The sequence below is a fragment of the Sinocyclocheilus anshuiensis genome, unplaced genomic scaffold (assembly GCF_001515605.1).
Source record: "Sinocyclocheilus anshuiensis isolate Anshui unplaced genomic scaffold, SAMN03320099.WGS_v1.1 scaffold710, whole genome shotgun sequence".
NCBI classification, from domain to species: Eukaryota; Metazoa; Chordata; class Actinopteri; order Cypriniformes; family Cyprinidae; genus Sinocyclocheilus; species Sinocyclocheilus anshuiensis.
In genome coordinates, this window is record NW_015544201.1 from 1,158,243 (window position 1) to 1,171,882 (window position 13,640).

Here is a 13,640-nt window from a genome sequence, read left to right on the forward strand (position 1 = left end):
GATCTTTATCCAGTATATTTTAGATAATTTGATATGTTCTTTGAAATGTTCGGCTGTCTGTGCAGCTATACATGTTTGAAATTGTATCATTTTGAAGCCCCTTATTCTACAGTAACTCAAACAAAACATTCTTGCATTCTGACTGAGTGACATTTCTTCTATCCCACGAGCTCTCTCTCTCTCTCCTGCTCATTATTGTCTCCATCTCTCTCACTGGTAAACAGAGCAAAAAAAGCCATGGACATGGGATGTTGACTCTCCCGTCGAACAAAACCAAATGCGACGCTCCGTTGAGCATGAAGGGAAGCAGAGACACTGCTCTGTGAAAAACAGCTCTCCGTGGAAGAGCACTTGCTGGAATTATGCACTTCCAGCATCCACACTAGGAAAGTCACATCAAGGACTGGCACTTGAATGAGAGGATGCACTGTAAAGATCAACAGTGTATACTGACCATGTTGAAAAACTCTCCTAAACAGATGAGGATGTGATTTAAATGTGTAAACCTGACTCTTATTTGAGTGCAGGGCTTAGGTCAGCTCTAATGAAGTCAACAGGACTTCATGTTTTAACCTTAGCTTATTTTTTCTTTTTTTCCATCCCTACAACATGGACTTTTTCTAGTCATCTGTTCAATCATAGGCCCATAGCCGCGGGAACGTATTTTGAGCTGGGGGGGCTGAGAAATAAAACGGGGGGGGGTTCACGTGACAAGAGTGATGCGAGAAGACTAACACTATATGATGGCGGATCCAAAGCGCAACTTTTGTTAATAAAACTTTCATTTATTCGTTTAATAGCCTATAAGTGAGTGTCTTTGTTGCTGGGTGGCACATCAGCCCAAAAAACAAACAAACAAAAAAAGTATAATAAAATAAAAGACAAACAAAAAAAAAGTCAAAAATAGTGAGGGGATATTTTAATTATTTGTTATTGTTATAATTAATAATGTTTTCTGAGTCAATGTTGACTATCCATCCTCATTGGACGTGCCTTTAGAGAGAAATGCATCTTGTTTATAATATAATCCAAAAATCATGGCAACAAATGATTTTTTAAGTCAGTTTAATACGTTTAATCAGTTGAAACGACTTTCACAGTCAATTTGATTCAACTTAACTCATATTTAACCGTTGCTTCTTGTCATTGTAGGCTTAGGCTACTTTTTTCAATGAATTTTAATGAATATACTAATTAATAAAATTTATATTATTTATTTTGTATTACATATTGTTCATTCATTTATTTTTAACACCGCACCCCCAGCACCCCCATTTTTTCGTGGGCTACACTCCAGGGGGTGCTGCAGCACCCTCAGCACCCCTACTTCCCGCGGTAATGCATAGGCCTATAAGCTTCCCTTCCCCCCATTTGTACCCACCCCCACTCCGGTGGAAGAAAACACTGGGGATGCAAGGAATGTTTTAACAGACTAATACAACCAAGGCTTTCCTATCATTATCTAGTATTCTAGTTATGTGTGTGTGCCTGTGTTAGTAAATTACTACCCATGGATTCAATGACAAGGGTCTGCGTTTTGTCAGTTGCTATAGTAACCAGCAACAGGAAGGTGTGAGGTTGATCTGAGGTTGTATGTACAGTATGTAGCCAGTAGCGGTTTTACTGTTAGCGCATAAAGAGACTGTATAACAAAACTGGACTACTGTACTTTATTTAGCTTCTGTGAATCAGAGTTTAACAGTTGACGAACAGAGAAAGGGAGGTGTCTGAGCGGACGGAGTGAGAGTCATTAGCTGTATTTATTGCAGTCTGGGCGCTCCAGCTGCACCAGCGTGTGCCAACAGCAGTAAAATAGCCATAACCCGAAGTTTAACAACATGATAGTTTCATCTTTACAGGGAGGAAATTAGTCATTTCCAAATAATTAAAGAAGAGGAAAGGACTGACAGAAAAGAATGATGGATGGAGGAGCAAAGGGGAATGATTCATTAAAGGTTTCCAATTAAATTCTACTCAATCATTAATTTCAAGACCATTAGTTATGGAGAGTCTCCGGTGATAGGCTGTTTGTTTATTACATTGCACACCTTTGATATTCAACACTGATATCATTTTCAATAGGTCATGCTAGCTATGCCAGCTGTGGTGTTGAAAACAAATTGCATTAGATCAACAGAGTTCAGGCTCTCTGTTATTTATATTTTAGGAACTGCAGAATAATGACTGGATTACATTTACATTGAAGGTATGAATATTTTGTACCAAAGTGGTTGGTGTCGTGAGACTGTGCTCAGCCTGTGCACATGCAAATTGGCTCGGTCAGCCTGAAATATACATTTTTAGTATTATTTTAGCTTAAAGTCCGCATGAAATCAAAATTGACTCTATTTACTTTACTAGCGCACATTGCTAGTCTTGATGTGAACAATTAATCCGTGCAAGTTAATCCGCAGAAAATAATTGTTTGTCTTGGTAATCTTTAATCAAAATCTGAACATTTACTTCCGCTCTGGAATGGCATTCCTTCTCTGATGACATCAGTTTGACGGCTTGGGCAGAATATTCTTAAACACACCCCTCCAACCGTTAGATTGCTGTGAGTGAGAGACAGAGAGGAGGAGCGCCAAAATAAAACCATGCCCTCTATTCAATATTCCGTTTCAGATGGAAATACGTCACTACACTGAAATAAAGCCGGCAGCAAATTCCGGTTCACGCAGACTTTAAGAAATGTAAGCTATTTAGCATAATTCAGCAGCATACCATTCAGCAGTTTATGAGATTTTGCTATTTCTAATCCTTGACCCAAAATAGCTGCCTGAGTGCGTTCTCAAGATGGTCGACGAGTGGATTGACTTGAAAGGGACTTTAGTGTGACTTAATCTGAATATAAAGGGATAGTTCACCCAAAAATGAAAATTCTGTCTTCATTTACTTGTTGTCTCAAACCCGTTTGACTTCAGATGATTTGGGAATGTCAAAATTCCATACCACTCTTATTGTTTCTGTTGTATATAGCAGAAATAGTATATAGTGCATATATGCTAGTATATTAACAAACTGCTTGTATACATAATATATGTTGGCTAAAATCAGAATAGCATACACCATTTTCTCTTATTTCTGCCATATATGTACCATATATGTACCTAAAGTGTACATATTAGTGTAGTTTTTGAAAATGTACTGCCCCAGCAATAGCTTTGTACCTTTTTTCTATGAGAGTACGTGTTGTACATTGGCTGAATTTGGCATGCTAGAATTTTCTCATATTTTTTCTGCTATATATGGCATAAATAAGAGTAATATGCCAGCATGCTATTCTAAATTCAGCCAAAGTATGTATACTAGTAGCATACAGTATATGGCAGAAAAAATGTAGGAGAAGTATGTTAGTACATTAGCATATTAGTATACTATTAGTGTACATATTTTGGCTAGTATACGCTACTAGTATACATATATCTCGGCTAAATTTAGAAGAGCATACTAGCATACTACTTTTATTATGCTGTATATAGCATAAATAGCAGGAGCAGTATGTTACTATATTAGCATACTACTAGTATACATAGTATACATTGACTTAATTCGGAATAGCATGCTAGCATATTCTCTTATTATTTCTGCCATATGGCAGAACTGGCAGGAGTAGTATGGTAGTATTAGCGTGCTGCTAGTATACATATACTTCAGCTGAATTTGGAATAGTATGCTGGCATACTACTCTTATTTATGCCGCATATGGCACAAATAGCAGGAGTAATATGCTACTATATTAGCATACTACTAGTATACATGGTATATTTTAGCTGAATTCTGAATATTTTCTCTTGTTTTTGTCGTATGGCACAAATAGCAGGAGTAACATGCTAGTATATTAGCATCCAGCTAATATACATAGTATACTTTCAGCTGAATTTGGAATAGTATGTTGCATACTACTCTTATTGTTTCTGCCATATATGGCACAGATAGCAGGAGTAATATGTTAGTATGCTATCAGTCATGAGGTTAGCAGTGTAGGAGCCTCAACCATGGAACGCATTGTCATGGTGACGTAGAGAGAACATTACACTGAGTGTTTAGAGGATACACTTTAATTGCTCTACATCAACCTATCCACTCTAATCACTCCTGCAGTTACCATGGGAGTAATGGAGCTAATGCAGCTGCCTCTCATAGTTATGAGGTCATACTGTTGGATAACCTGAGAGGGGATAATGGGGTAAGGGGTGTGTTCATGTGTACTCAGTGACCATGGCAACATATTCGATGAGGAGGAACACCTGGGATTTTAAAAGGATGTCCAGCATTCACATAAACACACACACACACACTAGATCTCCATGCTGAAAGCAGAGAGCATATGGTTTGAGACCCTGAAGGTGGGGGCACTAACATATCAAAGGCCTGCTGCCGTTTACCGGTCAGGTGTGACAAACAAAAGAAAATTAACTAAATGCAGTATATCATTGAATTAAATCAATGGCAAAATTAAAAGGTAATCGTGGTTACATTGATCCTCAGATTAACAATTCACAGTGTGCATGTGTTTGTATTTAAGAGAGACCAGGAACATGAGCAAGAAACTGTAAGCAAACCATTGCATCTTTTAAAGTCAATATAAAAAAATTGTGGACATTATTAAAAATGTTTATGTATGTAATTATTTATAAAACAAAGAATAATTATATATATATATATATATATATATATATATATATTTATATACAGTATATACTGTATATTATTAATTTAAAAAATCTGTAATTCTGTCTTAACCACATCCAATATCCTGTTGCATTTGGAAATTTAATTTCAGAAGTAAAATGGAATTTGAGCTGCATTAATTATATAAAATTACCCATAATGCTTTAGAACAAAAGTCTGAAGTACATATCCTTTCATCCGTAGTTCTTTTGAACATTTCAGGTTATGCATATCATGTATCAGGCATTATACAACCATTTTACTATGATTTCTATCCCTTTTTTTTGTGCCACTTACATCAAGGTAACCTGGCCAACTGCGTAACTAACCTTCTTTGTTACAAAGGACTAAGTGATGAGTCACCTATGGCTATTGTCAGTATGTTATTTTTGTTCTATTATTAATCATTTGCATTTATTTCATCCACAAGGTGGATTCAATAATCCATCTCATTCCTTGTCCGTATTTAATTGTAACTCTCAGTAAAGCCCAAATTTTATACTGAATGGCTTATTTTACTTTTAAATTCTTATGGCAGGGGGAAGAAACACAAGGGAGGAGTGGAATGCAGGATATACTCTATAATTATCAATTCCCTGACTCGGTCATGAGACAAGAGATTCGGTCTCCTCTCAGCCTCTTAAAAATGTGTGTGTTGTAAATATTAGTGAAGTGAAGAACACCTTAGTGTTGCAAATGGAACATGAATAGCGGATAAGCAGAACATGAAAACAGCTCTGAAATCATTAAGGAAATAAGGCTTAACTGTTATAAAGTCAAGCTTCCAAACATAAAATGCATCGTTTCATAGCCATATGAGCAAAACTCATTAGCATCTGCAGCACTCTGTCTGTGGGCAATCACTGTAATCTAGACGCTTGTTTCACATTTCTTCCAAACCGAGTCTCTATCCAGATGGATGAGAAGTGCTTCAAGATGGGCAGTGTCTCTCATTCTCAGTTGTCTAAAGGTTTTATGTGGCCTCTTGGCTGAAATATGATCTGTTTTTGCAATTTGAAATTAGCAAGAGGTCTAATACTTAGTGGGAAAAAGTCTGTTGCTATTATGTTATTTAGTGAGGATTTATATTATTTATTTATTTTTGTGGTTCAAGGGCCCCATTCACCTCTTCATCAAAAGCTAATTATAATATTAAGTGAAATTCAGACTGATTTTAGGTCAAAGCAGAATGAAAACTTACTTCAGCTTCTACTGAATGAGTCAAAAGGAAAATTTTCTGAGGAATTCTGGAGCTGGATTCACAAACAATCTTAAAAATAAAATTCTTAACTGTTATTGTCTCATTATCTTACTTAAAAAAGATAAGAATATATGTGACCCTGGACCACAAAACTAGTCATAAAGGTCAACTTTCTTCAAGCTGAATAAATAAGCTTTCCATTGATGTATGGTTTGTTAGGATAGGACAATATTTGGCCGAGATACAACTATTTAAATATCTGGAATCTGAGGGTGCAAAAAAATCAAAATACTGAGAAAATCGCATTTAAAGCTTTCCAAATGAAGTTCTTAGCAATGCATATTACTAATTAAAAATTAAGTTTTGATATATTTACGGTAGGAAATTTACAAAATATCTTCATGGAACATGATCTTTACTTAATATCCTAATGATTTTTGGCATAAAAGAAAAATCGATAATTTTGACTCATACAATGTTTTTTTTGGCTATTGCTAAAAATATACCCAAGCGACTTAAGACTGGTTTTGTGGTCCAGGGTCACATATTGTAATCCCAAAAATACGATTGTTCTTAAGATAAAAACTTAAGACATCCAAACAAGAAAAAACAAGAAGAATTCACATTTTTGAAAGTAATATTATTTAAAATCATTGCAAATAACTTCTTAACGTTACGATAACTTCCAACTTTTCTTATATCCACAAAGGTAAGATGTTGATCAGCAAGTCTTTGGCTAGAACTGCCAAACATTCAGATAACACTAAAGACTGCAGTTTTCTTCTTAAGAAAAAAAAAAACTTATTCTTAAGAAAATGTTTGAGAACTTAATAATTTTTGAAGAATTGCACTTAGGAACATTCTTACCAACTTCTTGGAGTTTAATCTCGAGAAATATCTTCTTAAGAAGATTTTTGTGAATCCAGCACCTGGTCACCAAATAACCTCATTGCCACATCCATCATTTCCTCATATGAATGAAGATGTTCCAAGCTAGAACAGATGCTGTTAACATCTGGACATTTTTTTTTGATGTCACATGGAATGAAAATGCAATAATATATTTAAGTTTCTGTCTTTCTGATGTTTTCTCTTCTCAGATCAGCAAGCAGCACCTTCAGACAGTTAAAGATCGTTTCCAGGCCTTCCTGAATGGAGAGACTCAGATTGTAGCCGATGAAGCCTTCATCAATGCTGTCCAAAGTTACTACGAGGTTAGGCTCTTTTTATTTATTCGTGCAACAATTTCTTCCACTTGCAATGGATCTCAGACTAGCTCATCTTGGCAAAGACGGCAAAACTTAGTTTCTTTCAAAAAAGAAAAATCTTACTGATCCTTGATGAATAATATATTTATGTTGATATTAGATTAACTTTATTTTATTTAAATATCATTCTGTTTGATATAAAAGGACAAGGACCTATTTTGATGTGATGAAACAAAGTGCTGGTGCAGACAGATTAATTCTTATCCACAGGAGAAATTAAACTAAAACTAGAATTCTCCAGTACATTCAGTATGGTATTTTGCAGCAATATAAGGTGATTTTCATAATTTAAAAGTAATCTTTTACACGTAAATAAATATGTAGTACTTTTTTTTTGTATTGTTCATGAAAATTCAAAAGTCAAATCAGGGGCCTATTTTACACAAGAGTGGTCTGCCATGTTGATATCATGACATCATGACCAGCTGACTACTGCTCACTTTATCTGGGCAACCCCTGTATTAATTTTTAGCATAATAAATAAATCCTAGCTGAAAATGTGCCTGCAAATGGCATTAGCAACTAAAAATGCTTTTTGTGACGTTGCACTCTAATAAGTGTCATTATAGAGCCCAAAGCCAATGTGTTGGTTGTTTAAAGCAAAATGAGAGTTAACAAAACACAAACAGCAGAAGAAATGACTTGGTGTACCTTTAAACTACATTATGTTTTTGCAGATAAAAATACTTTTGAATGCTCAGCTAGGTACCATTGATTAACTTTTGGGGACATCTAAACAGATCCTTTGTCTCTCCCATTAATATAATGCAGTGTAAAGGGGATTGTTTAGAAATGTTAAGCTGTTTGTTTTATGCTGATTTGATGAACATTGAACAGAGTAATCCATGTCTGTGCATATATTAAATACATAAGGACACAGTTGCAGTCAATCTGTTAAATGTTTGAAGTGACTTCAGCTCAACATGTCCTTGCAAAGGATTTTGTGAAACTTTCCTCTCCAATAAATATGTAATCTCAAAGTGACATATTTTAATTGTATTTAAGATTATATATTATCTTTTATGACCTAGAAAAGGTGAATTGGGAATAAACTGCCACACAGGCTTGAGTTTTGGATGAAAAGGAGGTTGGTCTCAGTATGGGTGGTAATTTAATGAGGTGAAACTAATGAGCAAAATGCCTTTGTATTCAGTCACAGCCAAAGTCAGGTTTTCAATTCAATTAAACCCTGATACTCTTATTGAATTTGTGCTGGATGTTCCCTCTCTGTCAACTCATCTCCACTGCTTATCCAGGCACGTTAAGGGAATCGTGTCCACTGGAGAGAGGTAGGCCAAGATAAAAATATGAGAGGTGAATTGTGAGAGAATACAGAAAATAAAAAGAGTGAAAGAATAGATTATTAAATAAATATAACCTAAACCCTACTGCAGATTGTCAGACAGATTGTGCACTGCCAGATTCGCACCAATTTTGTCTGGTTATGAATCAGGACTCTACTGTGCACTTTATGACACAGAGAAAATCTTGTCTAATAGGACAAAGTATTTTTCAAGTGTCTTGATAGCCATTTAACAAGGTTGCGCTGACCTGCAGCCAATGTTTTTGAAACCAGAAAAATAGCTTGGAATTGATAGAAGCAGCCTTGGCCTCTGATTCTCTGAGCTCATGCCTTTTTTCAGATCACACATGAATCTCTTGCTGTTAAGATTGATGGCTTGAGCCGAACCGAAAGACCCGTACCGAAAATTTCCAATACGAATACGTGTACCGTTACACCTCTAATATATATATATATATATATATATATATATATATATATATATCTGCATTTTCGATCAAATAAATACAGTCTTAGTAAGCATAAGAGAATCCTTTCAAAAACATTTAAAAAAATTTAAAGGTTGTCCATGCATGCATGCCTGAACTCCTCAGCTGGTAATTGTGGAAGTTGATGTCCTTGAGGGTAGCTGGGAGTTCTGGAAGGGCCTGGATGTTGTTGTCAGCCAGCATTAGGTTATTCCAAACTATTAATAACTATTATTAATGTATATATATATTTGTTACTGCAACAAGATTTATGTTTGATCATAGGTGTTCCTTAAAAGCGACCGTGTGTCCCGTATGGTCCAAAGCGGTGGTTGCTCCGCCAGTGACTCCCGTGAGGTCTTCAAGAAGCACATAGAGAAACGTGTCCGCAGCCTGCCGGAGATCGATGGTTTGAGCAAGGAGACGGTCCTGAGCTCATGGATGGCCAAGTTCGACACCATCTACAGGGGAGAGGAAGACCCATGCAAACACCAGCAGCGCATGACAGCCAGCGCTGCCTCCGAGCTCATTCTCAGCAAGGACCAGCTGTATGAGATGTTCCAACAGATTCTTGGCATTAAGAAGTTCGAGCACCAGCTGCTGTATAATGCTTGTCAGGTAAGGAGGTGACATTTATGCAAGTCTGTTCAGTGTCAGAGAAGCACACACTTGTTTCTTCTACAGGATATGGAAAATTTAGAGATGTATGTGATTATCTGAGTCCGGTTTTGGCTCTGTAATCAGATTTTTGCCATGCTTTTCTTTTTTGGAGGAAGATGACTAAACCCAAAGAGATCTGCAAGAGTTGGCTTGAAAGAAAGAGTAATTATGTGTTATTTCAAATTGCTTAAAACGGGTCTAGAAAGCATCTGCAAGGACCAGAAAAGCATCTGTCAAGCTTCCCGCAGCAGGCTGAGGAAATGTGACAGTGCCTTTACTGAGGAGGTGTGAGTTTGCAAATCTTGCTTCAGTTTGAAGAGCTTTCATTAGACAAGCTGCAGAAATGTGCACAAGTCAAACAAAAGTCAGAAGGCCGCCCACATTGACATGACGTCCTTCAAGAAGTCACACTCTGTCCATACAGTATAGATCATAGTTCAAAATACACTACAGAATAATATAAAATGAGAAGGTGATGTCATCCTAGGCTCTTTGGGTTGTGGTCATTTCCTGTTCGTGGTAAATGAAATGATTGGAAACCAGCAATGTGCGAGTTTGTAGAAAAGCTATTTACACTGACAATAGCATGGATAGTGAATCATTGACTCTGCTTCAGGCAACAAGAAATGATGTAGAAGGAATGAATGACGAGAATAGTAGAGTACAGTAGTGGCTGTAAATGGAAGAAGGGCAATGAGTGGGTTCCAGAACAATAAAATAGACAGAAAGCAGAGCAGTGCTCGACAGTCACATTTGTGTAATAATAAGCTTTGCTCCAAAACCCAGTGAGTTGCCCATGAAGGCAGTATTTTAAGACCATTCCAAAAGGTATGCACCTTAATTAGTAAAATAAAAAATACAAAACGGAGGGAAAGATGAGAAGAAATAGACTTAAACACTTACACAGCCATTTAACTGTTTGGGGTGAGTAAGATGAGTAATAAATGCTGTTCTTTTGAACTTTCTGTTCATCAAAGAATCCTAAAAAAGATGCATCACAGTTTCCATAAAAATCTGAATCAGCACAACGGTTTTCAGTGTTGATAATAATAAGAAATGTCTCTTGAACACCAAATCAGCATATTAAAATGATTTCTGAAGGATCATGTGACACTAAAGACTGGAGTAATGATGCTGAAAATTCAGCTTTGCCATCACAAGGATAAATTACTTTATTATCTTAGATTACTTAATTATCTTAAATTAAAATAGAAAACAATTATGTAAAAGTTCAAAATATTATTGTTTTTACTATATTTTTAAACAAATAAATGCTACCTTGGTGAGCATACGAGAATACTTTTAAAAACATTAAAAAATCTAGAACCTTCCAACCCCAACCTTTTGAACGGTAATATATAATTCATCCAATACCAAAAACTATCAATAAAAATGTTAAATCTAATTAAATTAAATTAAATCTAATAAAATAAATAAATAGATACTTTTTTGGGTAGAGAGCTTATGATTTAGCATGTTGTCCCACATTCCACATATCTTGCACAGAACAATAACAAAAACTTCTATAAAGGGTCCAGAAGTCTAAAATAACATTGAAAAACTGGGATTTAATATTTAATTTATACTTTAACAATTATATATATGTAATAAGTACAGAAATAAATAAGTAAATAATTAAATAAAATGGAGAAATATGTAAGAACCTGCAATAGGACTCTTGCCCTGAATCATTAAAAAAAATAAAAAAATGTAAATGTTTTTTTTATGTTTTTAAAAAAATTACAAATTCCAAAAATTACATATTTGGACCCCACTGTGTTCTGTGGATCTGTGGAACTGAATACACAGATCAGCTGTATGTGAATTGGGATAAGAATGGGAAACACCTTCATACAGAATTTCATAAAGGCTTCTGCAGATTTTGGGCAATTGTGGGATTTGTGACCAGTGGGAAAACAAAAGCACCGGATCCGGAGGAAGTGTCAGTGTAGGAGTCTGCTATTCATCATTTTCCCAATGTCTGCGTTCACACTGGAGCCAAACGGGCTCATTTGAGTGTGTGCCATTTTGATTATCTTTATATTAGCCTCATGAATTCTGCTTACTGTGTGGGAATGGTAGTATCTCAGTAACCATAGCAACGGTGGACACTCCGACCAGGTCTTATCTCAAATCAAACCCAGCGGCACCCCAGTCCTGTGGTTACAAACGCTGGCATATTTGTCTCTTTCTTTCTCTCTGTCATTCTCTCTGCTAGTTTTTGCAGGGTGCTTAAGTCTTTTATTTTTCACAGCAAGTCATTATTTCTGTTTTTCCACTGGGACTTCAAGCCCCATCCTGCTTTTTTAAAGTAAATCTTGTTGATAGGCAGAGTCTGTGTTAAACAGCTGTGTGCGTGTCTCTGTGTATAATAGCATTCAGTATCAGTGCATTGGCTGTCTCCTGTGTAGTAGGAGTTTAATCCAATCTATCGACTATTTCCTGAGGGCATTTCAAGATACTGGCTGTGGATGGCAAGTGACTGACAGACAATTAAACCCGATGCTGGAAACACAGAGCAGTCAATCAGTGGAAATCAAGAACCTATTAAATTTGGGCCCTCAACTCGCTCTAATGGTACTTTAGCAACTCTTGTGCAACTGTTTCTTATGAGATTAATTATATATAATTATTAGGGGTGTTAATTTAACATGTTTAATCAATTAAAATTAAAAATAAAAATGTGATGTAATTCATTAAAATTAAATGTAATTATAAATTTATTGAAAATTAAATTTAATGTAAAATTTTAATTTGTTGAGAATTTACTTATCCTTATAGGCCATCCAAGATGTAGATGAATTTGTTTCTTCATTGGAACAGATTTGGAGAAACTTAGCATTATATCACGTGCTTAACAAATGGATCCTCTGCAGTCAATGGGTGCCATCAGAATTCAAACAGCAACATCATAATAATCCACAATCCATCCATTTACATCTTGTGAAGTAAAAAAGCTGCGTGCTTATAACCAAAATAGTCAATAATCCATAATAACATTTCCTCCAGTGAAGAAGTTCATCCCCTGTTGTAAACCGTGCTTGATTTGTGCATATTTCTCTCCTGATTCAGAAGAGACCCTTTTTTCACTGGAGAAAGCAATATTATGGATAGAGGACCCATATATTTTAGCTGGAAGCAATGGTTTGAAGTTAAAAACGTCTTGATAATGATGATGATTGTTATTATTATTATTACAAACATGCTGTTTGCTTCACAAGATTATTAAGTTCATTAATGTTAATTAATGGACTGGACAAACTCATCTACATCTTGGAAAGTAAATATTCAGCACATTTTTCATTTTTAATTCACTTTAAAAAAAAATTCAATTCAAATTAAACTAGACAGATGTCAGAACTTCAGAAAGCTTAACAGTGAGCACAAAGCAGTAGCTTGATGCTAGTCTCCTCACATGCACATGGCGAAGGATCAAATTCATTAATGATGTCCCCTGGTGAGGGCACAGTCATAGAATTATGCATCCACCTCACAGAACACAGCAGGAACCTTCTTCAACTCCATGTCAGTCGTGACCTGAGTGCCACACAATGCCACACTGGGTGGGAGGTCTGACCATGGGAATCTCATCAAAAGAGCCCACTGCTGGCCTACAGTTTTTCACTCTTTCCTCTTCACTCCTTCTTTCACTCATTCTCATCATAAATTCAACAGTACATATTGATTAAAGGGGTCATATGATGCGATTTCAATTTTTCCTTTCTCTTTGGAGTGTTACAAGCTCGTGGTGCATAAAGAAGATCTGTAAAGTTGCAAAGACTAAAGTCTCAAATCCAAAGAGATATTCTTTATAAAAGTTAAGAGTCAACCACGCCTACCTAAAACGGCTCGTTCTAACATGCCCCCACATGTCTACGTCACGATGTGGGAAGATTTGCATAGTTTTTGTCTCATCGCTCCGGCCGGGGCAAGGCATCACAATATGGTAAGGGGCGTAACATTTCCGTCGCACGCTTTAGGTATTCGGCAAATCACAATGCACTGGATAGCTGACCAATCAGAGCACACCTCGCTTTTCAGACCGATGAGCTTTGTAAAAATCGACG

At 36.1% G+C, this 13,640-nt stretch overlaps 1 protein-coding gene across 10 annotated transcripts in view; it reads left to right on the forward strand.

The window, feature by feature from the left end:
* The window catches only part of cadpsa (Ca2+-dependent activator protein for secretion a), a 104,243-nt gene that overhangs the window by 10,973 nt on the left and 79,630 nt on the right, over window positions 1-13,640 (forward strand). For all 10 annotated transcript variants that reach the window (XM_016497377.1, XM_016497378.1, XM_016497379.1 and 7 more), the window contains exons 3-4: window positions 6,976-7,089; window positions 9,199-9,531. In XM_016497377.1, coding sequence (XP_016352863.1) covers window positions 6,976-7,089; window positions 9,199-9,531 — 447 coding nt within the window. The remainder of the gene's footprint in view (window positions 1-6,975; window positions 7,090-9,198; window positions 9,532-13,640) is intronic.